The sequence below is a fragment of the Arvicola amphibius genome, chromosome 8, assembly GCF_903992535.2.
Source record: "Arvicola amphibius chromosome 8, mArvAmp1.2, whole genome shotgun sequence".
In the NCBI taxonomy this organism is placed as follows: Eukaryota; Metazoa; Chordata; class Mammalia; order Rodentia; family Cricetidae; genus Arvicola; species Arvicola amphibius.
In genome coordinates, this window is record NC_052054.1 from 72,881,457 (window position 1) to 72,907,868 (window position 26,412).

Here is a 26,412-nt window from a genome sequence, read left to right on the forward strand (position 1 = left end):
GGAAACTGGTTTTAGAGGTTGGGCAACAAGTCCATACTTCTAGAAAGAGGCAGAAGTGGGGAGATCTGAGATCAGGCAGGCGCGTCTCTGAGTCTATGTAGTCAACCTTCACCCACCCTTCACCCTATCCAAAGGGCTTGGTGTCTGAACTCCTTGGGCCGTTCTATTGGACCCGGTGGCACCTGGCGCCTGCAGGGGTCCGCTGCGGGGGGGGCGGGGCAGGGGCGGTGGCGCCGGCGCCTCCCAGGGCCGGAAGCGGCGGGGCCGGTCCCGGCTCCACCTCCGACCCGAAACTCCGCCAGTCGCCGCCATGAGTAGTTTTGGAGCTGGGTGAGACCCTCTTGTAGCCCCCCACTCCTCCCTCCTCCTGTCCTTTCTCTCCTCTGGCATAGGAGGTAGAGACACGCCTCTTCCTCCGAACATTTCATTGCTTTCCTGACTGAAGTTTGGGGTGCTGGGGGAGGGAGGCAAGGAATGCTGGGAGCATTTTGCTGCCTGGGAGGGAGGGTCTCTAGTGACTCCAGTCTTCCAGGATCGCGCGCCTGCCGCTTCGTACTGTGTGACCCTTGGCGGTCTCTGCCTCTCTGGGCCTGTGTCTTAGGCTCTTCAAGCTCTAACGAGCAAAGCACAGGGCCTGCAGAGAGGTAGCGCTCCGCTCCTGACTCGCCTGGTTATTCGTTGGAGACCCGCAGAGCCAGGGCTTTGAGGGGTACTTCCTCTCCTATCTTATCTGCCTGCTAAAGCACCCATTTTCTTCCCTCCCCCCTCTCTCTTTTTCCCCTGCATCTTTTCCTGACAGGAAAACCAAAGAAGTTATCTTCAGCATGGGTGAGTGGGGAGGGTGGGCGTGGTTTCACTGAATGTAGCCTGCCAAAGACCGGGGGTCCTGGCTACTGGGCCTTTGCCTATCTGGCTTCATTTTCTCCACCAGTTAAAGAGGGGGGGGGGAGAGAGAGAAGGGGGGAGAGAGGAGAGGAGAGAGAGAGAGGGGTGGGAAAAGGGGGCAGAGGGAGGGAGGTGCGGTCAAAGCCTGGAACCCAGCATTTGGGAGGCTGAAGGCGTTTTGGAGTTGAAGGAAGGCTAGCTCGGGCTACAGAAAGAGATCCTGTCTATATACAATGAACTGGCTGTGGCGGCTCACACTTGTAATCCCAGCACTTGGGAATCTGAGGCAGAAGGATCACCTTGAGTTCCATGCCAGCCTGGGCTACACAGAGAATTCCAGGCCAGCTGTAGAGACCCTGTCTCAAATAACAACAACGACCTTAGTAACATTAATAGAGTGGGGACAGGCCTAGGGGCTGGGTGGAACCTAACCTCTGAGGGTGTCTTGGCAGAGGAGGGATCTGTGAAGATGTTTCTTAGAGGCCGCCCGGTGCCCATGCTGATCCCAGACGAGGTGGCATCCGCCTATAGCCTCGACACCCGCTCTGAGCTGCCCTCTAGCCGCCTAAGGCTAGACTGGGTGTATCCTTTGGCTATGCTGTCTGCCCTCTTGGAAGAGGGTAAATCTCAGTGAGGGACTTTTGGGAGAGAGGGGTCTGAGGCAGGGGTCTCTCAGGCCCGTGTTGGGGAGTGGGGTCAGCTCAGGGAGTCGAGAGAGGCAGAATGGCTGCAATGACTTCTGCGAGTTACTTGTTCAGGGAATATTTGGCACTTGCTTGTGAGGTAGGTTGTTGAACTCCCTGTTAGTCAAGGATAATCCTTAGCACTTGATCTTCCCTGCCTGCACCTTCCAAGGCCTGGGACTGCAGGGTAAGAGCGCATCACCGCACCCAGCTCTTGTGGGTATCAATCAGAAAGATATCAACCACTGTGACCTGTTTCCTTGTGGATGGTCTTCACAGAACTCAGCTTAGGAGTGGAGAGTTGGGGGCTGGGGCACACTGGGTAGCCCTGGCTGTCCTGGAACTCTCTCTGTAGACCAGGACGGCCTTGAACTCACAGATCCTCCTGCCTCTGCCTCCTGAGTACTGGGATTAAAGGCATGCACCATCACAGCTCAGCTATAAAAATATTTCTATGAGAAGCTTTCAGTGGTGGAGGGCTATCATATCAGGGAGTCACAGTTCTCAAAAAAAGGCATTTGGGCTGAGAATCTAACACCCAGGAACCATGCAGAGAGGAATTAAAGGAAAAACCTTCCAGACTAAGGATGCCATGGGTATAATGATTCCGTGGCCCGCAGTGAGTTTGAACTGCTTGGGAAACAGAAAACAGTCTTAGGGGTGAACTGGAACTGTCTGTCCTGCTTCTGGCTGACTGTGACCATGGAGAAGTCAGTCACCTTCCTCCCTGTGCCTCAGTTGGTTGTTTCCTCTGAAAACTGTAGTTTTTGACCTTAGGATCCCAGGACTGTGGGATTATGGGTAAGAGGTAGGGCTTGGGGGCTGCATTTTAGATGGTTTGTTGGATAAAGCTCTTGCTTCACAAGCATGAGACCTGGGGTTCTGATCCTCTGCACGCTCATAAATGCCAGGTGGGCATGGTGGTAGCCTGTCCTCATGAAGTAGAGTCATGATTCCAGGGGCAAGCAGGCTAGGCTAGCTGGAACTAAACTCTGGATTCAGTTAGAGTCCCTGCCTGAATAAAAATGAGAGTGACTGAGGAAAACATCCCAAGTTAAATCAGACAGCCACAGATGTACACGCGCATTTATGCATACCTGCACACATTCATGCAAGCATGTGTGCGCACAACACACATATATAGGCAAGAACATTTTTTAGAGATGCTGGCTCTGTAGTTCAAGAACCACACATAGAGATGGATAGAACTCAGGTAAGTGCTATGCGTGCCATTGATCCATGCCCCCAGCCCCTCACTGGGGGATTCTAGGCAGGGGCTCTACCACTGAGCCACGCCCCCAGCCCCTCACTGGGGGATTCTAGGCAGGGGCTCTACCACTGAGCCACACCCAGCCCCTCACTGGGGGATTCTAGGCAGGGGCTCTACACTGAGCCACACCCCAGCCCTTCACTGGGGGATTCTAGGCAGGGGCTCTACCACTGAGCCACACCCCCAGCCCCTCACTAGGGGATTCTAGGCAGGGGCTCTACCTCCTAGTCTCTTACTCATGGAGTCTAGGTAAGGTAATCTATCTCTAGGTAACTTTATCTCTTGCCTTAGCCTTCTAAGTGCTAGAATTACAGGTGTAATCCCCACAACCAGCTCTCTTTTCTCTATAAAACACTGTTACTAGGTTTAGGGCCTATGCATGTCATGTAGGATGACTTCATCCTGAGATCCTAATTACATTTGTAAAAGTCCATATTCCATCCATGATCATTGCCACAGTTGATGGGGAGGGTCAGGTTGGGGACCTAGCAAAGCATGGTGACTTTAGACTGTAATTGCAACCCTGAGGAGGTTGAGGCAGCAGGATTGCTGCCAGTTGAAAGGCTAATCTGTGCTACTTTGTAGTATAGTGTTTACAAGCAAATGGGGCTGTGGAGAGAGCTCAGTTAGAAAGTGCTTGGTGTGCAAGTGAGGAGACTCGAGTTCCATCCTCAGCACCACAGAAAGATGCGCCACACTTGTGGCTACAGTCCCAGCACTGGGTGGGGTAGAGACAGGAAGATTCCCCAGGGCTTGCTGGCTAGTCAATCTAGCTGAATCTGTGAACTCCAGGTCCAACAAGAGACACTTGTGTCAAATGAAGGTGAAAAAATAAATAAGGTGGGAAGCAGATGGGGAGCACACCCAGCCTCTAGCCTCTACAGATGGGGAGCACACCCAGCCTCTAGCCTCTACAGTTGGGGAGCACACCCAGCCTCTAGCCTCTACAGTTGGGGAGCACACCCAGCCTCTAGCCTCTACAGCTGGGGAACACACTCAGCCTCTAGCCTCTACAGATGGGGAGCACACCAAACCTCTAGTCTCTACAGCTGGGGAGCACACCCAGCCTCTAGCCTCTACAGATGGGGAGCACACCCAGCCTCTAGCCTCTACAGATGGGGAGCACACCCAGCCTCTAGCCTCTACAGTTTTCTACGGATGTGAATGTAAGCTCATATACAAACACACAATCGGGAATTTATATTTTGGGAACACCGTGGTTCAAACCCCCTGCAGAGGTGGGGTGGAGACAGGAAAACATTCCAGTGGCCTTATGACACTCATTAAGCCAAGAGGTATGGAACAGGTTCCTTAACCCAGCCCTGGGCATCTGCAGCTATGGCTATCGAGGCCGGGACTGCAGGGCTAACCTTTACCTCCTGCCCACCGGGGAGGTGGTGTACTTTGTGGCTTCTGTGGCTGTGCTGTACAGTGTGGAAGAGCAGAGACAACGACACTACCTGGGGCACAACGACGACATCAAATGGTGAGTTAGGGAAAAACCCAGGCTTGGGCGTTGATCCAATCTGTACCTCCTGGGGCTCTTTCCACATGGCTGCCAACATGGAGTGTGGAGCAGTGCCAAATCTCTGTATAATGAGAGCGCCTGCTATCCTGGGTGGAAACTAGTGGGAAAATAAGGGTATATAGTGTTTATCTTTTTTTTTTAATGTGCATTGGTGTTTTGTCTGCATGTATGTCTGTATGAGGGTGTCAGATCCCCTGGGACATTAAAGTTACAGACAGTTGTGAGCTGCCATGTGGGTGCTGGGAATTGAACCCAGGTCCTCTGGAAGAGCAGCCAGTGCTCTGAACCACTGAGTCATCTCTCCAGTCCCTATGGTATTTATCTTTTTTGTTTTTTAAGAGTGTACGTGTGTGTATATGCCTGTTTGTATGTACACCGTGTTTGTGTAATGTCCCCATAGTTTATCCATAGTTACAACAGGTTATCAGCTGCCCAGTGTGGGTGCTAGGAGCCAAATCCAGGTCCTCTGGGAGAACAGCAAGTGCCCTTCCACTGAGTTCTCTCTCTAGCACACGGGCTTTTATTTTCTCTGTTGTGGCAGGGTCTCTACATAGCCCAGGCTGGCCTGGAACCTAATGTGTAGCCAAAGCTGGCCTTGAACTCGTGCCTCTCCTGCCTCAGCCTCCTGAATGCTGCTGGGATTATAGATGCGCACTAACACATCTGACAGTTATCAGTATCAAATAGAGTGGTGTCCTCACCCAGTGTTCCAAGTTTTTGCTTCTTTGAAGAAAGTGACCCAGCATTTCAGGTATTTCCGTGTTGGGATTTAATGTTTTCATAGCCACTGTTTTTAGGACGTGCCTGAGCTGGGTGGAGTCAGGAAGGTCAGAAGTTCAATGTCATTCTCAGCTGTGCAGCCAATTGGCAGCCTGGGCTTCATCAGACGTTGTTTCTATAAACAAATGAAAGAATTTTTTTCTTTCTTTTTTTTTTTTTTTTTTTTTTTTTTTTTGTTTTTGTTTTTGTTTTTGTTTTCCAGACAGGGTTTCTCTCTGTAGTCCTGGTTGTCCTGAAACTTGCTCTATAGACCAGGCTGGCCTCAAACTCACAGAGATCCTCCTGCCTCTGCCTCCCAAGTGCTGGGATTAAAGACCTGTGCCACCATGCCTGGTTAACATTTTTACAATTCATGTTTATCGAGTGAACAGCTTAACCTGCTGAGGAAGGCTCACTGCCCCTGTGAGTTTTTCCCTCCCCATTGCTGAATGTTCTTCCTCTGTCTCTCTGCCCCCAGTCTGGCTGTCCACCCGGATATGGTCACCATTGCCACAGGACAGGTGGCAGGCACCACAAAGGAAGGCAAGGTATCTGTGGGGAGTTGGCACTGCACAGAGGGACTAACGGAAATTGGGCCCCCAAAAGTAACTGCGCTTCTCTTTTCTGCAGCCTCTGCCACCCCATGTGCGTGTCTGGGACTCAGTTTCCCTGTCTACCTTACATGTCCTGGGCCTGGGAGTGTTCGACAGAGCTGTGTGCTGTGTGGCCTTCTCCAAATCCGTAAGTCTTTGGCCTCCTCCCTTCAGAAGCACTTTCCTGTGGGTGGAGACTCTACCTCATTATGACGTCACAGTGAGGTCATGCACTCCTTCAAGTTCCAGGCCTTGGGGCCTCACAGGCCTGTGGCTCAGAGCCCAGCACGTGGCGGCACAGTACATCGGAGTCGGAGTCGCGGCGCACCGCAGCACACCCTTCTTTCACCACTGGCTGACTCCCGTTGGGTTATTTTTGCCTGAGCATTCTGGAAGGTTCCTTATCTCTCAAGGTTTCAATCCCAGCACTGAGGGCCTTGCACCATCCACTTCCCCCATCAAAGCAGAAGTTAAAATAATCTTCCTGGAATTTGTGGAGCAATTCGGTGTTGATACAACTGCCCTCCTCTGCCATTCCCATGATTGATTGGGTTTTTTTTTTTTTGGTTTTTTTTTTTTTTTTTTTTTGGTTTTTTTTTTTTGGTTTTTCGAGACAGGGTTTCCCTGTAGTTTCTAGAGCCTGTCCTGGAACTAGCTCTTGTAGACCAGGCTGGCCTCGAACTCAGAGATCCGCCTGCCTCTGCCTCCCGAGTGCTGGGATTAAAGGCGTGCACCACCACTGCCCAGCATTTGTTTTGTTTTTGTTTTTGAATGATAATTTTATTTGAAAGTGTTGCAGGTGGATTGGGAAAAACAAAAATTCTGCTTCCCCAAAATAGTTTAAGAAACACTGGGTTTGTGGGGTACATGTTCATGATCCCCACAGTGTGGAGAACAAAGCAGGAGGAGCCTTGGCTACATGAGACTTTGTCTCAAAACCACAGCTCAGTTGGGTTTGGTGGCATATGCCTTTAATATTGGCCTTAGGAGACAGAGACTGAAGAATCACTGAGTTCAGGTGAACCTTGATTATATATCCAGTTCCAGGCTAGCCAGGCTACACAGTGAAACCCTGTCTCAAAACACAACAACAAAACATCAGGCTAATCTATTTCCTTTTATTATTATCATTTTATTATGATGATAATTATTTTGAGACAGGGTCTCACTATTGTAGCTCTGGCTGCTCTGAAACTCATTATATAGACCAGGCTGGCCTCGAACTCACAGAGATCCTGGCTTTGTATTTTTTTAAAGGATTTATTTTTGGTGGTTCTCACCTATGTGTGGGTACCTGCATCCACATCCAGGAAACAGCACAGATGCCCTGGAGCGGGAGTTACAGGCTGTTGTGAGCCATCTAACATGGGTGCTGGGGATCGAACCTGGGTCCTCTGGAAGAGCAGCAAGAACTCTTAACCACTGAGCGTCTCCCTAACCCCTGGTTTTGCTTTTACTTTTAAAGTTAGCATGTAAAATCATAGCCGTTCTGATGTTTTCAATGTCTGTGTCACTGCCTAGCTCATGCTCACTTGCCCAGGACCTGCGGCTATCCTTCCCCACATCAACTTTATATTATCTTTTTTCAAACAGTTATTTATTTATTGCGGGTATGCTGGCACATGTACAGTGCCCCAGCATTCCCGTGGAGATCAAGAAAAACTGCTGGGAATTTCTTCTCTCCTCCTGCCATGAGGGTCGTCCCAGGGGTGGAACTCAGGTCAGGCTTGGCTGCTGGCACCATTACCCCCTGAGCCAGCTCGCCAGCCCCACCCATCCAAGTCTGACGGCCAACTTTGATAATGGCTGGATTTCATGTACATAAAAAGCCATTCCAGGGAAGGGGGTGTGGTCCAGCGCAGAGCACTTGCCAAGCCTGCACACTGCCCTGAATTCCATTTCCAGCACCAAATGGGGAGGGGAAGAAAAAGCAATGAAAAAAAAAAATCACTCAGGAGGCAGAGGCACTGCCTGGGCTACATAGCAAGCTGGAGGGAAGACCCTGTTTCAGCATTCCTCATCCTGTGATAGTGCAGAGTAGATGGGGTCAACAAGAATTCTGAAGTGTGGGAGCTGGAGAGATGGCTCAGTGGTTAAGAGCACTGACTGCTCTTCCAAAGGTCTTTAGTTTAACTCCAAGCAACTACATAATGGCTCACAACCATCTGTAATGGGATCAGATTCCTTCTGGTGGGCATGAAAACAGAAGACTCATATACATAAAATAAATATCTAATTTTTTTAAAAGAAAAATTTAAATGTATTCATTTTGTGTTTGTGGCACGCACATGTGCACCGCATGTGTAGAGCTCAGAAGACAGCTCACAGAAGTCAATTCTCTCCTTCCATCGTATGAGTCCTGGGGATTGAACTCAGATCATCAGGTTTGGCAGCAAACACTCTTACTTACTAAGCCATCTCACCAGCTCACCAGCTCACCTGCGCAATCAAGTGAAATCCTTTGTCAAACAAAGAGGGATGGGGACTGGGTCTCAGTGGTAGAGCTCCTCCTGCCTAGAATCCCCCAGTGAGGGGCTGGGGTGTGGCTCAGTGGTAGAGCCCCTGCCTAGAATCCCCCAGTGAGGGGCTGGGGTGTGGCTCAGCGGTGGAGCCCCTGTCTTGTGTATGGCAGGTTCCATCCCCACTATCACACACAAAAAAAGATTCATTGTTTTGGATTTTTCAAGACAGGGTCTCTGTAGCTCTGGCTGTCCTGGAACTCATTCTGTAGACTATTTCTGGCCTTGAACTTAGAGATCCACCTGCCTCTGCCTCCTGAGTGCTGTGCCACCACCACCCAGCTAAAATATTAATCTTATGTAGGGTAAAAATTCTAGTGTTGTCTTTTATTTCTGGGTACTGTGATAAAATAGCCTGAGAAAAGCCACTTAACAGACAAAGGAAGGTGAGGAACTAGGAGCTCAAAGCAGCTGGCATTGCTCCCACGGTCAGGAGTGGAGAGCAGTGAGTTCAATATGCACTCGTGCTGGTGCTCAGCTCACTTTTTCCACAGTTCAGATTCCCCTGCCTAGGGAACGGTGCTGCCCACAGTGGGCGGGTCCTCCCATCTCAAGATAACCCAGGTAATGCCCCTCAAGCATGCCGGGAGACCAGCCTGATCCAGAGATCCAGACAGCTCCTCACTGAGACTGCCTTCCCGGGTGACTTTATCAACACTGACCAACACAGATGTGCTTTCTATGTCATGCTTGTGAAGGTCTTTGCACAGGCCGCTGGGTGAATGAGCCGGAGTGGGGTGGGGGAAAGATATCCTAACCTACCCCTCTGTCTTCCACAGAATGGGGGCAACCTGCTCTGTGCAGTGGATGAATCCAACGATCATGTGCTCTCCGTGTGGGACTGGGCCAAGGAGAGCAAGGTGGTGGATAGCAAGGTGAGAAGGCCCGCCTTTCATGTCCACTCCCTGTGAATGTCCTCTTGGGACATGCTGGGCCATATGGTTGGGAATCTGCAACCAGACTCATCTTAAATGGGGGCTTTGGTGTCATCTGTTGTTTGACTGTGCCGACGGCGCCTGCTCTGTGAGCCTTGGGTCCTTCCGGTGGAAGATGAGGTCACAGTGGTGTCATCCTCACAGGAGGTGGAAAGGCTGGGCATCATGGAAGGAGCTCAGCACAAAGTTAGGTGTGGTATGCCACACCTTGAATCCCAGAATACAGGGGGAAGTTGAGCAAAGAGATCGTGAGTTGGAGTCTAGTCTGGGCTAAATAACAAGACTCTGTTCCAAGAAAAAGAGAGCTAGCCAGGCATAGTGGCGCACGCCTTTAATCCCAGCACTTGGGAGGCAGGTGGATCTCTGTGAGTGCAAGGAAGCCTGGTCTACATAGTGAGTTCCAGCCCAGCCAGGGCTGCATGGTGAACCTCTGTCTCAAGGGGTGGGATGGGGGCGGGGAGACATGATCAGGAGATAAGATACTTGCCTGTGATCACATGCCTGGGCTGAGAGCAGGAACCGGATTCTAGATGGGGGCCCCTCTTTTGGAAGGATGAGGGATAAGGGGATAAGAGATGGTGTCCGGAATTAGACTTTTGTGAACTGGGTTCTAGACATTGCAGTAATGCAGCTGTGTAGCCTTAGGCAAGTGTTTTATGTTCTCTGAACCTCATCTCTGATGGGAAGCACTAATGGGCCTCGTCTCCAGAGGACCATGGGGATTAAGTGAGTTTTATAAGTGCTCAGCCTAGTGTGTAACACAGACTAGAGGCTCCCAAAGGGCCTGCTGGTATACTCCCCATTCCTGCAAGCGGGCTCACAGGGCAGTCCTATGGGATGGGTAAGGCGTGGTAGTCCTGGTGGCTTTTAAGTCCTCATTCAGAATCTGTCCTGACCCCCTCAAAGTGCTCCAATGAGGCCGTGCTGGTGGCCACCTTTCACCCCACTGATCCCAGCCTGCTGATCACCTGTGGGAAGTCCCACATCTACTTCTGGAGCCTGGAAGGAGGAAGCCTGAGCAAGAGGCAGGGCTTGTTTGAGGTGAGTGCCGGGGATTGGTGGACAGGCTCATCTTGAGAGGGCCGGGCAGGGATACCCAGTGGGATAGATGGTCTGGAGGGCTCCAGGGTAGCAGTGTGGGGACACTGCCAAGCCAGAGTCTTCACCCCTCTGAGAGGATTCTGCTGAGCTCTGATGTGTGAGGAGGGTCCAGTGGCTGAGAGCACAGAAGCTCTAATGGAGATGCCCACATGACTGGGGAGTCACAGAGAGGGACTGCAAAGAGAGGGGACTCAGCGGATAAAGTGCTTACCATGAGTACATGGGAACTGGAGTCCCCAAGCAAGTGAGCATGGTGGCACACCTGCAGCCCTTGGGAGGGGACAGAAAGGACAGAGAGGACTCGAGTAGCTGAACCTGTAAACCCCAGGTTCAGCCAGAGCTCCTGCTTCAATAGAAACACATGGGGAGCAATCAAGGAAGACATCTGACATCAACTCCACATGTGCACATGTGCACACACATGTGAACACAGACTGCACACCCACACAGCACAGCAACATGCATGCGAACACAATAGCACTCCCACCCACACATATGAACACACGCACACACTACAAGCCAGGTAGGATGGCATGTGTTTATAATCCCAGCACCGGGGAGATGAAGACTGGCAGATCCGTGGCCCATTGGTCTGCTAACATCGCCTATTTGGCAAGCCCTGGAATCCCAGTGAGAGACCATGTCTCAAAAACAAGGTGAGGGGAGCCAGGCTTGATGGATCGCTGGGTCGTCAAACATGCAAAGTGTTCTGGTGGAAACTCAAGTTCCCAGCACCCATATCAGGAAGCTCCCAGGAATCCAGCGCCCGCTTCTGCAGGCACCTGTACTCACTGGCACATGCCCACACGTGCACATGCACACACATACACACACACTTATGTGCACACACACACATAAACACACACACACAATTTTTAGATAGTTAAAATAAAAATCAAAAGAAAAACAAACAAAGCTACATAGGCAAGATGGCTCAGCAGTTAAAAGTGCTTGCCCCAAAGCCTGACAATCCCTGGAACATACATCACAGAAGGAAAGAACTGCCTCCCACCGTTGTCCTGTGACCTCCACAAGTACATGCTGGCACAGTTGTGTCCACACATACACCCATATATCAAATAATCATATAGAATAAATAAGAAGCATAATGAGATTTTTTTTTTCGAAACCAAATCATCATACCAGGTGTTATGTCAACACTCCTTTAAACACTACGTCCCGGCACCTGGAGGCAGAGGCATTTAGATCTGTGTGAGTTCAAGACCATCCAGGGCTACATAGTAAGATTCTGTGTATAAAAAACAAACAAACAAACAAACATAAATAAATAAATAAATAAATAAATGGGCAAACTGGAGAGATGGCTCAGAGGTTAAAAGCAGTGACTGTTCTTCCAGAGGACCTGGGTTCAATTCTCAGCACCCACATGACAGTTCACAACTGTCTGTAATTCCAAGATCTGACACCCTTACACAGACATGCACGCAGACAAAACACCAATGCAAATAAAACAAAATAAATAAATTATTTAAAACAAAAAATAAAAAGAGCCAGGCGGTGGTATTGTACATTCTTGATCCCAGCACTTGGGAGGCAGAGGCAAGCGATCTCTGTGAGTTCAAGGCCTGGACTACAGAGCGAGTTCCAGGACAGGCTGCAAAGCTACAGAGAACAACCAATAATAATAATAATAACAATAATAATAATAATAATAATAATAGAAGCAAAAAGCAAGGTGAATGGCTTCCAAGGACCAACAGCATTGTTGTCCTCTGGCCTCCTTATGAGTGTGCGTGTATACTCACCCAGACACGCCCGGCGACACTGACGCCACCCCTTCTCTCTTTCCGCACTGTAGAAACACGAGAAACCAAAGTATGTGCTGTGTGTGACCTTCCTGGAAGGTGGCGATGTGGTCACTGGAGACTCTGGGGGGAACATCTACATCTGGGGCAAAGGTCAGTGTCAGTACACTAGTTTGGACTCTTACCTCTGTCTTTTTCAGCACCCTTAGCTGAATCTCCCTTTCTTTAACCACCCTGTGTGGTACGAATGTCAGTAGAGAGTAAATTTCTCCTCCTTTTCTGTTTATGTGTGTGTGCATGTGCATGTGTGTGCAAGTGTGTGGAGGCTTGAAATGGCTTTCAGGAATCATCCTTAGCCACCCTTCGACCTTATTCATTGAGGCAGGTTTCTCAATCAAACCCGGAGCTCATTGATATAACCGGTCTCACTAGGAAGCTTAGTCTAGGATCCTCTGTCTCACTCCTCCAACACTGAATGTTTGTATGGGTTCTGGGCATCTGAATTCTGGTTATAAACCTTGCATGGCCAGCCCTGTAACCATAGAGCTATCACCCTAGCCCCACTCTAGGGTAAATTCTCTTTTCTTCTTCTTTTTAATATTATTTATTTGGGGGCTAGAGAGATGGTTCAGTGGCTAAGAGCACACACTGGAGCCAGGAGGCACCACAGTGATGCATGTCATTAGTCCCAGCACTCTGGAGGCAGAGGCAGGCGGATCTCTGTGAGTCTGAGGCCAGTCTGGTCTACAGAGTGAATTCTAGGACAGCCAGAACTGTTATACAGACCCTGATTTAAAAACCAAAAGAGAAAAACTACACATACTGCTCTTCCACAGGACATAAGTTTAATACCCAGCACCACGTCAGATGACTAGTAATCACCTTTAACTCTTGCTCTGGGGGATCCAACTCCTCTGGCTTCTGCAGCTACCTGCACTCATGTGTACATGCCTAAGCACGCATGCATGCGCATGCACACACAGAGTTAAAAATGAAAATAAATCTAAAAATACTTAATTTTATGTATATGAGTGTTGTGCCTGCCTGTATGTGTGTGCACCGTGTGCATGCAGTACTCACCAAGGCCAGAAGAGGGCATCAGATCCTCTGGAACTGGAGTTATGGATGGTTGTGAGCCACCATGTTGGTGCTGGGAACTGAACCCAGGTTCACTGCAAAAGCTATAAGTGCTCTTAATCACTGAACTACCTCTCCAGCTCTTAAGATAAATTCCTATTTTCCAGTTCCAGCATCCTTGACAAGACTCAGCTCTGGTGTCCCCAACTCTGTAAAGTCATTGGTTCCCAAAGCCTTATTCTCTGCTCTTTTCATAGTAGCAGCAAAGGCCCAAGTATAAATGTGTGAAATGACTCAGCCACAGCCAGTGTGTTGTGTGAATAATTGGACAGAAGGCTGGGTGGATTTCTACGTATGAATGGAAGAGTGGGTAAGAGGATGGATGGATAGGTGGGTGGATTTGTGAATGGGTAGATGGGTGATGGACAGGTGGACGAATGCGTGAGTAAATGAGGGATTAGGGGACAGGGGTGGATGCATGGATACATGCAAGAATGGATACACTGATGCACGGGTGTGTATGTGGGTGAGTGAACGGATGTACAACAGATGTCCTCGCCTGGGCACTGAGTCACACCAGACCCCTATAGTCCCCTAAGCAGCCCTTAATCCCTCCTACTGTACCTGTTTTGCAAGAGAAGGTTCTTCCTTCTGCTTGGACAACTTTTCCATCCATTTGTCCAAGGCAACGTCAGCTCAACCCTTAGATCCTTAATGAACCATCCCTTCATCCATCCAGCCTCTCACTCAGCAGGCTGGAAACCCCATGCAGGATTTCACACGGTCCCGGTGTCCCAGCATGGTGCCAGCCACCTTGTGTCTTCACTGACTGGTGATGGCAAGTGTGTCTCTGCCATTGACGTGTGAGCCCTCTAAAAGTATGATGTGAGATTGCCTTGGTCCCGCTGTGTTCCCATATGAAACTCAGCCCAGTGAAGCTAAACTTTTGTTGGTGGAATGGGTGGATGATGAACAAAGAGACAGCGGATAGGTGGGTGGATGTGTAGGTGGGTGGAAAATGAGTGGATGTTTAAGTGGAGGGAAGGACCGGCTGACGGATAGGTAGTTTGATGAAAGAAGTGAGTGGATGAACGATAGTAGTGGATGAAATGTTAGATCAGGAGATGGATGATGGACAGGTGGGAAGTGGATTAATGGAGAGAAAGAAGGAGGCATGGATGGATGGATTGATGGGTCAGTAGATAAATGTGTGGGTGGGTGGGTGGATGGATGGGGTGGGTGGATGGATGGATGACTAGATGGAATGATGAGGAATAGATGGATGTATTGATGAGTGGGTGAGTGAGGTGGTAAATTGATTGATGGATCAATAGATAGATGAGTAGATGAATGGGCAGTGGGTAGAAGGAAGGAAGGATTGGTTGCTGGATCATTACATAGATAGATGTAGGTAAATGTATGGGAGGCAGATGGATAGGAGGAAGTGAGAAAGGACTGATGGAATAGGAGATAGATGGATGAATGAGTAGATAGATGAATCAGGCGGGAGAACTAATATGTGGGGAATGGGGAGACGGACAGGTGGGCCGACCATTAGATAGTGAGGAAGCCGTGGAAAGGAATGTGAGTGGATAAACCACGGGATGGATGGGTGAGAGTTCAGATGATTCAGTGGGTGGATGATAGTTAGTAGGCGGAAGAACCAAAAGAAAGATAGAAAGATGAGTGAGCAGGTGGAAGGTGGCTCCTGGCCTCAAAACTTTAGATACAGGGTTCAAGAGAGGAACAGCCTTCTCATGCCAACTCCCATGCCCGATCCCCCCCACAGGTGGAAACCGCATCACCCAGGAGGTACTGGGAGCCCATGATGGCGGCGTGTTTGGGCTCTGCGCCCTGCGGGACGGGACGCTGGTGTCTGGAGGGGGCCGTGATCGTCGGGTGGTCCTATGGGGTTCAGACTACAGCAAGGTGCAGGAGGTGGAGGTGAGGATGTGGATGTGGGGGATGGCTTCGTAGGATCGTGGCAAGGTCTCTACCCCACCAGGGTTCCTAACCACACATGCCATTCCACCCCACCTCACATGTATCCTATACACACATCTCCCCAACTCAGGTCCCGGAGGACTTTGGCCCTGTGCGCACTATAGCAGAGGGCCGGGGAGACACGCTGTACGTGGGGACCACCCGTAACTCCATCTTGCTTGGCTCGGTGCACACAGGCTTCTCACTGCTTGTCCAGGTGAGTGACTCTCCAGTTCTGTTCCCGCCCCTAAATGCACCTCCTTCATCCTCACTGCCAGCACCCGTCACACTGTTGCCCCTGGTCTCCATGTCTTCTCTTCCTCTTCACGTCCCTGCCTCATCCCTTTCTCCTTGGCCTGGGAAAACCCATATCCCTTCCCTTCCATTGTCTTGTTTCGCCTCGGACCCAGGACTCCCCAGAAAGGTTACCTGCCTTCTAGAATGGGTCCCTAGCATCCCTGCTCCCAACTAGATTGCCTCTTGCTGATCTGATTGGGGATAGCATCCTCTCACCTGGTTGGTAAGTGTTCTTGCAGATTGTCATATTGTGCCAACTCTAAGGATCTTAGAAAGCTTTCCCGTGGGCCTGACTTTATTACTCCTCTCTCCCCTCCTCCTCTCCCCCCCCCCCCCCCCCCCCCCCCCTCCTCCCCCCCCCTCCTCCTCTCTCCCCCTCCTCCTCTCTCCCCCTCCTCCCCTCTCCCCTCCTCCTCTCTCCCCTCCTCCTCTCTCCCCTCCTCCTCTCTCCCCCTCCTTCTCTTTCCCCTCCTCCTCTCCCCCCTCCTCTTCTCTCCCCCTCCTCTCTCCCTCTCCTTCTCTCTCCCCTCCTCCTCTCTCCCCTCCTCCTCTCTCCCCCTCCTCCTCTCTCCCTCTCCTCCTCTCTCCCTTTCCTCCTCCCCCTCCTCTCTTCCTCTCCTCCTCTCTCCCCCTCCTCCTCTCTCCCCTCCTCCTCTCTCCCCCTCCTCTCTCCCTCTCCTCCTCTCTCACTCTCCTCCTCTCTCCCTCTCCTCCTCCCCCTCCTCTCTCCCTCTCCTCCTCTCTCCCCCTCCTCCTTTCCCCCCTCCTCTCTCCCTCTCCTCCTCTCTCCCCCTCTTCCTCTCTCCCCTCCTCTCTCCCCCCCTCCTCTCTCCCTCTCCTCCTCTCTCCCCCTCCTTCTCTCTCCCCCTCCTCCTTTTTCTTTTCCTCATTTTCCTTTTCTTTATGTTTTTTTTGTTGTGTTTTTATTTTTAATCTTTGAAATTTGGATTTCATGGAGCCCAGGCTGCCCCCCAAACTCACAACAGAGCCAATTGAGCCCCTGATCCTCCTGCCACTGCCTCCCAAGCACTTGGATTACAGGTGTACACCGCCACACTGGGCTCCATGTGTGGCCCACTCCTCCCTCCCTGCTTTGCCACACTCAGTTAGAAACCCACCTAGTAGGAGGCAGTGTGGCTTAGTAGTTTGGAACTCAGAGTCTTGGACTTGGCTACCTGTAAAGAAATTGCCACCCTGTCACTCATAACTGTGTGATACTGGACCCATGAATCACCTCTGAGTGCTTCAGAGATGGGGAAAGTGACTGCATGAGGATTTGTGAGGATCCCGAGTCACTTCATCATGGCATACCATTGAGACTGCTGTCTGAGGCAGAGGAGCTAGTCACAGTATCTTGGTTCTAGTGACTCTTGCTTAGTGGTCCCCTTCCCTTACCTGATCCTTGCTGTTTTTTTCCTCTGCACGTCTAGCTAACATCTGTGCTGCTGTGTTTATATGCCGCTCTGGCCTTGGTTTGACTGGGGAGGTGGCTCAGCCTATAAGGTACTTGCCTAGCAAGGATGCAGACCTGAGCTTCAGCTGCAGAACCCGTACTGAAAGCTTGATGTGGTAATGTGTGCATGTAATCCCAGCCTGGAGGAGGCAGAGGCAGAAGGAGCCCTTCTCAAAGGAGGTGGACAAATTCCCAAGGATGACCATACCCCAAAAGATAGAGGAAAGCAAGGCCAGCAGGATTTCTTTTATTTGTTTGTTTGTTTGTTTGTTTGTTTGTTTATTATGCATACAATATTCTGTCTGTGTGTATGCCTGCAGGCCAGAAGAGGACACCAGACCTCATTACAGATGGTTGTGAGCCACCATGTGGTTGCTGGGAATTGAACTCAGGACCTTTGGAAGAGCAGGCAGTGCTCTTAACTGCTGAGCCATCTCTCCAGCCCCCCCCCCCAGGATTTCTTTTTATTGTTATTGTTATTGTTATTAACGTGTGTGGATATTTGCCTGCATGTGTGTTTGTGCCCCACATGTTTGTAGTGCTTGCATTGGCCAGAAGAGGGCATCAGATCCCTTGGAGCTGGAGCTACAGGTGTGTAGATGCTAGGAATAAAACCAGGGTCCCCTGAAAGAGCAGCCAGTGCTCTTAACCACTGAGCCCTCCCTCCAGCCCCAGAATTTTTCCATCATTGATTTGTGGGTTGGGTTTCACTGTGTATCTGTGCTAGCCTAGTAGTTGCTGTATAACAAGCATAGCTTTGAACATATGGCAGTCTTCCTGCTGGGCTTACAAATAAATGTGTGCCACCACATCTGGCTTGAATAGCAGGGCTTTCCTGGAGCAGGAAAAGACCCTTAACAACCTCTATGAATATTTATTTTTATATATTTGTTGTTTTGAGACAGGATCTTCCTTTCTTCCTTCCTTTTTCTTTTTCTTTCTTTTTTTTTTTTTTTGTGAGTGTTTCAAGACAGAGTTTCATTTTGTACCCCAGGCTGTCCTATAACTTGCTTTGTAGACAAGGCTAGCCTTGAATTCCCAGAGATCCTACTGGCTGTGATGCCTAAGTGCCGGGATTAAAAGCGTGCACTGCCAACACTGCCTGGCTTGAGACAGGATTTTTCTATATAGCCCAGGCTGGCTTCAAAGTCAATCTTGCCTCAAGCTTCCTAGCTGCTCAGACGTACGAGTGTGAGTCAGCATTCCCAACTATATTATTTATATATTAGTAATATGTGTTAATGTAGCATAATTGTGATTGATTTATAATATCAAATCACAATATCAATTTTGCCTGTGGCTATAGTTATTAACAACATACTGATATTTTCAGGGTTAAAAATCCTGGTCACTTTTATTTTCTGAGGACCTTCTTTATGCTAGCCTTGTTTGCCACTTTCATTTGTTTCTTTGTTTCTTTTTTTGTTTGTTTGCTTGTTTTTGTTTTTTGAGACAGGGTTTCTCTGTAGCTTTTGGAGCCTATCCTGCCTGGAACTAGCTCTTGTAGACTAGGCTGGCCTTGAACTCACAGAGATCTGCCTGCCTCTGCCTCCCAGATGCTGGGATTAAAAGCGTGCACCACCACTGCCTGGCTTCATTTGTTTCTTTCATGTAGTGCTGGGAATAGAATCTAGGGCCTCAGACATGCCAGGCAAGTGCTTTTCCACTGAGCCACGTCCCTAGCCCCTCACTGGGGGATTCCAGGCAGGGCATCTACCACTGAACCACACCCCAGCACCTCACTGGGGGATTCTAGGCAGGGCCTCTACCACTGAGCTATATTCCCAAACCTTTTGGTTCTTTTATATTATTGTTTTTGTTTTGACTTTTGAGACAAGATCTTGTATAGCCCAGGCTGGCCCTGAACTAGCTATCTACCTGAGAATGACTTTGAAGTCCTGATCCTCCTACCTCTACACCCTGAGTGCCAGGTTTCTGTTACCGTGCCTGTTTTGTGTGTAGCACTTTCTAGGCATGTTCTGAGGGAGCACAGCAGTGTTCTGAGGAAGCACAGCAGTGTTCTGAGGGAGCACAGCAGTGTTCTGAGGGAGCACAGCAGTGTTCTGAGGAAGCACAGCCGTGTTCTGAAGGACATGTGGTAGCTGGCCACATTTTAGAGAGTATGAAACTGAGGCTCCAAGCCGGGCATGGTGGCATATACCGTAATCTCAGCAGTCAGAAGACTACACAGTAGGAGGATTTCTGTCTTACCAAGAAAGGGAAGCCCTGTCTCAAAACCAAATGGGGCTAGGAAGATGGCTTGGTTGGTAAAGTTCTTGCTGTATAAACTTGAGGACCTGAGTTTGATTTCCCCAGAGCCCAAATGTAAAAGCTGGGCACGGGAACATGCCTGAAATTCAAGAATTGGAGAGGCCAAGGCAGGCTGATTCTCAGGGCTTGCTAGCCCACCTGCCTATCCAAGTTGGTATGTTCTAGGTTTCGAGGACAACCCTGTTTGAAAAGTAATAGAGTAGAGGCCATTAGGTGGCTCAGTGGGTAAGGGCGCTTGCCACCAAGCCTAACAACCTGGCTTCAATCCCTGGAAACTTCATGGTGGAAGGAGAGACTTAACTCTCAAGGTGTCATTTGATCTCCGCATGCAGGCCTTGACAATACCCCGACGCCCACAAAATAAATAAAGCATAGATAAAGGAGCGAGAGATAAAGATACTTAATGCCCACTTCCGGCCTCTGCGCTCAGGTTACACATGTGCACACATACAACACTGAGGTTCCAAGGTGAGGTCAGCTGTCTAGGTGACTGGTTCTCCTGTGTCTTCCCTCTGTGACTCAAGACAGAGTCCGCTAGGTTTTCCCAGATCCTTAAGGCTGAAGTCTGAAAAGTGTCTAGCCAGGGTGGATGGGTAGCCAAGACATGGGGTAGCCAGAGTCAGCCCCCTAGCACAGGAAAACATGCCTGCGCAGAAGGGGCTTGCTGGATCCTGGATGCTGGTCTCTCTCTCTCTCTCTCCCTCTCTCCCTCCCTTCCTCCCCCTCCCTCCCTCCCTTTCTTTCTTCCTTTCTTTTTTTTCTTCTTTTTGGTTTTTCAAGACAAGGTTTCTCTATGTAGCTTTGGAGCCTGTCCTGGAACTTGCTCTGTAGACCAGGTTAGCCTCAGACTCACAGATATCCACCTGCCTCTGCCTCCCGAGTACTGGGATTAAAGGTGTGCACAACCACCGCCCGGCTAGTGCAGCATTTCTTCCTGGCATCAGAGCTGGCTAGGGAAAGACCAGCTTTGCCACCTCCTTCCTGTCATCTCCTCTCTCTCCCTCCTGCAGGGACACGTGGAAGAGCTGTGGGGCCTGGCCACGCATCCTAGCCGGGCGCAGTTTGTGACCTGTGGGCAGGATAAGCTGGTGCATCTGTGGAGTTCAGAGGCCCACCAACCCCTGTGGAGCAGGACCATTGAGGTAATGGGATGGGAATGCAGACACAGGAGTCTGCAGAAATTGCTGCTGTTCGGACCTCGGGGCTCAGCACATCAGATGGACGCTACACATGATCTCTTTAAGAAGGGGATCTTGCCAGGCAGTGGTGGTGCACACCTTTAATCCCAGCACTCAGGAGGCAGAGATACTCACTCAGATCTCTGAGTTCAAAGGCCAGCCTGGTCTACAGAGTGAGTTCCAAGACAATAGGGGCCACACAGAGAAACCCTATCTCAAAAAACAAAAACAAAATGAGAGGAAAAAAGGCATCTTGCCAAGCAGTTCTTATGTTAGCATGCTCAAGAAAAGGGAATGGCCCCTGGTGGTTTCTGGAAGGCGTGGGAGAACAGAGAGGATCTCAGGCCATGCTAGTTGGTTCTGAGGCTAGGGAGTACCTGGTCTTTGGGACCCCACCTTTTTTCTCTTCCTTCCCAGGACCCTGCCCGTTCGGCTGGCTTCCACCCCAGCGGCTCTGTCCTGGCAGTGGGCACAGTGACCGGCAGGTACTGCTGAATAGATCAGATCTTTACCAGTTTCTTTTTCTATTGCCCTAAAGCCCTTAGAGCCCCTCACATTCTAAACCCTCTGCTTCAGTCCTAGGGGCCTGTCTGTAGCCCCGCCCCTTGCAGCCAGTGTATCCCCGTGTGGGTCTCTGCCCACCCATTTGAAATGGCATGGACTTCTAAGTGGCAGAAGGAGAGAGAAGAGGAAAATGTTGTTCAGTTCTGCCCATCCTAGCCTGACCCCTGACTCTCCACTCCTCACTGTCTGGCTCCATCCAATGTAGCCTGGCCCCGCCCCTCCATCCTGCCCTGCCTTATCAACAACAGCTCATCCCCATCCCCCCACTCCCTTCAAGGTGGTTGCTACTGGACACAGACACCCATGACCTTGTGGCTATCCACACAGATGGCAATGAGCAGATCTCCGTGGTCAGCTTTTCCCCAGGTAGGCCTGGGATCCTGGTGAGGCAGGGTCATTGGGACCAAGGTTCAGAAATGCAGACTGGGGGGTGAAAGGCTACAGTTCCCCCCCATGGGAGGGGAGTCATGGAGGGAGGCAGAGCCTGGGACTATGGAGGAGGGGATAAGTCTGGGAGAGAGGGGGCAGAGTCTGGGTGCCTCCTCATAGCCCCTCCCCCTCCCCAGACGGGGCGTACCTGGCTGTGGGCTCCCACGACAACTTGGTGTACGTGTACACGGTGGACCAGGGTGGCCGCAAGGTCAGCCGCCTGGGCAAGTGCTCGGTGAGTGGGCAGTGGTCCCCAGCCCGCGCCACCACCCCAAACAATGGGGTGCAAAATTAACCATTTTTCTACCCCAAGGGAACCACAGCTTCAGAACTCAGCTGATTTTTTTTCTTGCCCTGACTATGTCAAGGCGTCTCAGTTGGCCCCCATCCTCATCTCTTACTGTGTTCTAAGTCGCCCCTTTGTGAAGCCCAACCCTCACCTTCCAAGCCCCGCCCTCGTTTGTAGCCCCGCCCCTGCATTCTAAACCTTTCCCTCCCAAAGAGCACCTGTGTAGCCACGCCCCCCGTTCAAACCCACCCCTTGTGTGGAGGTTTTTCCATTGTCTGAGCGCTTTTGTCAGTCCCACCCATCATGGTCTGGCCCCGCCCATAGTAGTCTGGCCCCGCCCCTACTCTCAGAAGGCCTTTGTATCCTCCCCCCCCCCCAGCCAAATGTGTTTTCACTCTGTATACTTTGCCTTCTAATCCTGACTTAATCCATCCCCTCTCCCTGACTCAACCCTCTCCTTTGCTCAAAGTGACCCTTGCGTCCCCTGCAGGGCCATTCCAGTTTTATCACCCACCTGGATTGGGCCCAGGACAGCACCTGCTTTGTCACCAACTCCGGAGACTACGAGATTCTGTACTGTGAGTTCTTTGACAGTGGCCAGATTTCTTTTTTCTTTCTTTTTTTTTTTTTTTTTTTTTTTTTTTTTTTTGCTGCTTCATTTGCATATGATTTTCGTACAGCTCCTGTTTCCTTGAGCTAGTCTGAGCTGATCTGATTTGGAAATTAGCAATCTCTAGCTTGTGATTTCTTTCCCAGTGCACCCTATTTCCCTTCTTTAACAATGAACAGAATATTTTTATGCGAAAGATACCCAGCTCAGGTTTTGGCATGTCAGCGCCAAAAATCCAGCCTTCAGCTGGTCCAGACAGACAGAAATAAGCTCAGGGACCTTTGACCCCTCTGTCTTGGACCTCAGTGCTAGTTTATCTGGGAAACAGATTGGTTAATGGCAGATCTTCAAGCCCTGAACATCTCTTCTGATTGTCTATGCCAGGGGATGCCGCCACCTGTAAGCAGATCACCAGCGCAGACACCGTGAGAAATGTGGAATGGGCTACTGCTACTTGTGTGTTGGGGTTTGGCGTGTTCGGTAAGTTCTGGAATGAGGAAGGTCCCACTGAGTACTGGAGCTCTGAGAAACAGCTTTGGCTTGCGATTTTCATAGCCCGATAGTGGCTGCCTCGGCTGGGGAACTCCACCCTTACTGTCTGGATGGTACTCTCGAGGAAGGGCAGAACGAAATGACCGCTGAGGTCCCTCAGCTGTAATGAAATGAGACCGATACATAGGGCACCTGGCTCCGAGGGCTCCATGCTGAAGCCCCGTCAGGTCCGCAAGCCGTAACCCCAGGCAGCAGGAGCACCATTGGCCTGGGCAGTGCTGCAATAGCAGTGATGATGGTAGTCCCAGCTCTGTTCTTCTGCAGCTCACAGTGCAATGGAGAAGGCAGCCGCGCCCGAGATAGTGTGGCTGTACAGGGACTGGCTGGGACACTTTGGATGGCACTGGGGAAAGAGTTTGGAGGACTTCCTGGAGGGAGAGCCAATTGAGCTAAGACCTGGAGGGTCAAGCCACACCCCCAGCCCCTCACTGGGGGATTCTAGGCAGGGGCTCTACCACTGAGGCACATTCCCAACTTTTTTCTTTTTTTAACTTTTTGAGACAGGTTTCAATAAGTTATCCAGGGAGGTTTTTAACTTCTTCCTTTTGCTTCCCATAGCCAGATTTACAGGTCTGTGCCACCATGCCCAGTAGTCAGACATCTTTCATCCCTTCCCTTGTCGCATCTACAGGGATCTGGCCCGAGGGGGCAGATGGCACAGACATCAATGCTGTGGCCCGCTCTCATGATGGGAAGCTGCTGGCTTCTGCTGATGACTTCGGGAAAGTGCACCTGTTCAGCTATCCCTGCTGTCAGCCCCGAGTAAGTCCCTCTGGGGCCTGAGTGGTGGGAGCTGGCAGTATTCACTCCTTTGTGGGGATGAGAGCTCGGCTTGCTTGAAAGTCCCTGTATAACCAAAGATGACCTCAAATTCCCAACAGTTCTCCTGCCTCTGTCTCCTAGAGCTAGGATTAAAGATGTGTGCCTTGAAGCCAAATTTATGTGTTGCCAGAGGTGGAGCCCAGGCTTCCCAGTCCTCCCCGCTGTGCTCATCCTTTCACTTTCTTTAGGCAACTCATTCCTCTCTGGGCCTTAGTTTCCCACATCTGTAGGAATGTCTTAATTGCACAGGGTCCTTCATAGGGTTCTGAGACACAGTCCGTATCTCTGAGGTTTCTGCGTATTTTCTCTGTACAAATGATCACCTACTGTGTGCCTGGGCAAACAAAATCTCTGAGGTTCCTGTGGATGCACACCCTTAATCCCAGCACTCGGGAGGCAGAGGCAGGTGGATCTATGAGTTCAAGGCCAGCCTGGTCTACATAGCAAGTTCCAGGACAATTAAGGCTACACAGAGAAACCCTGTCTCAAAACAAAGCAAAACAAAACACCATGAGGCTATTGCCCTCGCCAAGCTGGGTGCAAGACTCTAGGGCTAGGGTTTGGGTTTCCAGCACCGGTGATTCCCATACCGAGAACAAGGCCCAGCTTCTACAGAACCAAATGCCCGGAGCTGCTAGGGACTGCTCCTGCTACAGCTACCCTTTTCTCTTACTGAAGCCAAGTCAGGATTTAATGAAGATATTTTAATGTAATTTAAGCATGAGGGAGACACTCAAAAGAAAGATATATCTGAGAACATGAATTTGGCCTTTCTTTCTTTCTTTCTTTCTTTCTTTCTTTCTTTCTTTCTTCCTTTCTATCTTCTTCTTTTTTTGTTTTTGTTTTGCTTTGTAGACCAGGCTGGCCTCAACAGAGATCTGCCTGGCTCTACCTCCCAAGTACTAGGATTAAAGGCATGTTCCAACATCGCCCAGATACTTCTGGGCTCTTCAAAGAAGAGGAAAGTAAGCCATACCTGACTGTGGGCATGGGTTCCTCATAGAGACTTGTCATACTCACTTTTAATGGGAACCTGGTTCAGTACAGGCAGGTTATATCTTATATCTATCCTTCCTTTATCTATCTTCAGTGCTGGAGATAAAAACAAGGGCATCATGCATACTATGCAAAGGCTACCCCTGAGCCACACCCCAGCCCCTCACTGGGGGATTCTAGGCAGGGACTCTACCCCTGAGCCACACCCCAGCCCCTCACTGGGGGATTCTAGGCAGGGGCTCTACCACTGAGCCACGCCCATGTACAAACTCGTACTCTAACACACATGTATGTGTGATTAAAAATTAAGCCAGGAGGTAATAGTACACACCTTTAATCTTAGCACTCAGGAGGCAGAGACAGGCAGATCTTTCTGAGTTCGAGACCAGTCTGATATACAGAACAAGTTTCAGGACAGCCAGGGCTACACGGAGAAACCCTGTCTCGCATAGCAAACAAAAATTAAAAGGAAGTAAGGGATTGTGAGCTTTAGGACTTCCTGAAGTATAGAGTAAAAACTTTTAGCTCACAATCAAAAAAAGTAATGGCTATGAAGAAGAAAATGACAGTGGCCTCCAGGTGGCATTCCCATCTGACCTCTTCCTCTCACCTGTTCCCTTCTAACAGGCCCTCAGCCACAAATACGGTGGACACAGCAGTCACGTGACCAATGTGGCCTTCTTGTGGGACGACAGCATGGCCCTGACCACTGGGGGCAAAGACACAAGTGTGCTACAGTGGCGTGTAGTCTGAAACAAGGGTGTGGGACCAGGGTAGAGTCCTGTGCCAGGACTGAGTTCTATTTTTGGGAGATGTCTATTGAGGAGTAGAGTAATATATACCCAGAGTATGTCTATAGAGAGAGGCTTATGGGGTTGGGTGGGTGAGTGGACAGACAGGAGTCTCTATTTATCTGGGTGGGAAGAATGAGTTGCCATGCCTTGGGGAAGCCATTGGTGTTTGGTTTGGGTGGGTTTTTTTTTTTTAAGTTTATTCTTTTATATTATCCAGAAATACAGACTTATGCACTGAGCTGTCTGGAGTCTTGGTCTGTGTATTTGGTATGTGTGGGAATTGAAAGGTGTCTGTGTGTGTGTGTGTGTGTGTGTGTGTGTGTGTGTGTGTGTATTGTATAAGCCAGAGGTCAAAATCAGGTGTGGTCCTCAATTGCTCTCTACTATATTGTTTGGTTTTCTAAGACAGGGTTTCTCTGTGTATCCCTGACTGTCCAGGAACTAACTCTGTAGATCAGGCTGGCACGAACTCACAGAGATCCATCTGCCTCTGCCTCCTGAGTGCTGGGATTAAAGGCGCGGGCCACCACTGCCTGGCATGTTTGTTTTTGAAACAGGGTCTCACTGTGCAGCCCTGGAACTCACTATGTAGAAAAGGCTAGACTCGAACTCAGTGACATCATTGGTGGAAGAAGAGAACCAACTCCTGAAAGTGGCACTCTGACCTCCACACCTGCCCCCTGACACACACTCATGAGCATGCTTCACTTCCACACACACACAAGCCATGAATGAATAAAGAAGTGTCATAAATGAGAATACATTATTTACAAATAAAAGGGCTGGGTGTGGTGGTACATGGTACATGGTGTGGTGAGCTCCAGGCCAGTCAGGGCTACACATTTGAGATCGTGTCTCAAAAACAAGCAGAAGACGAAGAAGGAGAGGGGGGAAAGAAGAGGGGGGAGGGAGAGAAGGAGAAGAAAAGGAAGGAAAGATGGAAGGAAGGAAGTCAGTCTGTATTTCTTTCCAAATCTCAACAACGAGGTGATCTCTTGGGAGGGAGGGATGGATACTGGTTATCATAAAATGATGGCTTACGAAGGCCTCCTCTTTTA

At 50.1% G+C, this 26,412-nt stretch overlaps 1 protein-coding gene across 1 annotated transcript; it reads left to right on the forward strand.

Moving 5' to 3' along the window:
- Positions 1-257: 257 nt before the first annotated feature.
- Positions 258-25,524, forward strand: Eml2 (EMAP like 2). The gene is made up of 19 exons (XM_038340063.1): positions 258-330; positions 800-828; positions 1,338-1,467; positions 4,175-4,324; positions 5,604-5,673; positions 5,756-5,866; positions 9,017-9,112; positions 10,079-10,213; positions 12,093-12,192; positions 14,906-15,060; positions 15,191-15,316; positions 20,131-20,262; positions 20,716-20,783; positions 21,140-21,228; positions 21,429-21,526; positions 22,071-22,158; positions 22,575-22,670; positions 23,374-23,504; positions 25,188-25,524. Exons 1-19 carry the CDS (start codon positions 311-313, stop codon positions 25,311-25,313), a joined length of 1,950 nt encoding a protein of 649 aa, XP_038195991.1. The 5' UTR covers positions 258-310; the 3' UTR covers positions 25,314-25,524.
- The last annotated feature ends 888 nt before the right edge of the window (positions 25,525-26,412 follow it).

What these genes read in the sequence shown, in the direction of transcription:
- Eml2 (XM_038340063.1), top strand. Translation starts at nt 311, where the DNA reads ATGAGTAGTTTTGGAGCTGG. An exon ending in ATGAGTAGTTTTGGAGCTGG is followed by an intron (nt 331 to 799) that starts GTGAGACCCTCT and finishes TTTTCCTGACAG; the next exon opens with GAAAACCAAAGAAGTTATCT. An exon ending in CGTGGTCAGCTTTTCCCCAG is followed by an intron (nt 21,229 to 21,428) that starts GTAGGCCTGGGA and finishes CCCCCTCCCCAG; the next exon opens with ACGGGGCGTACCTGGCTGTG.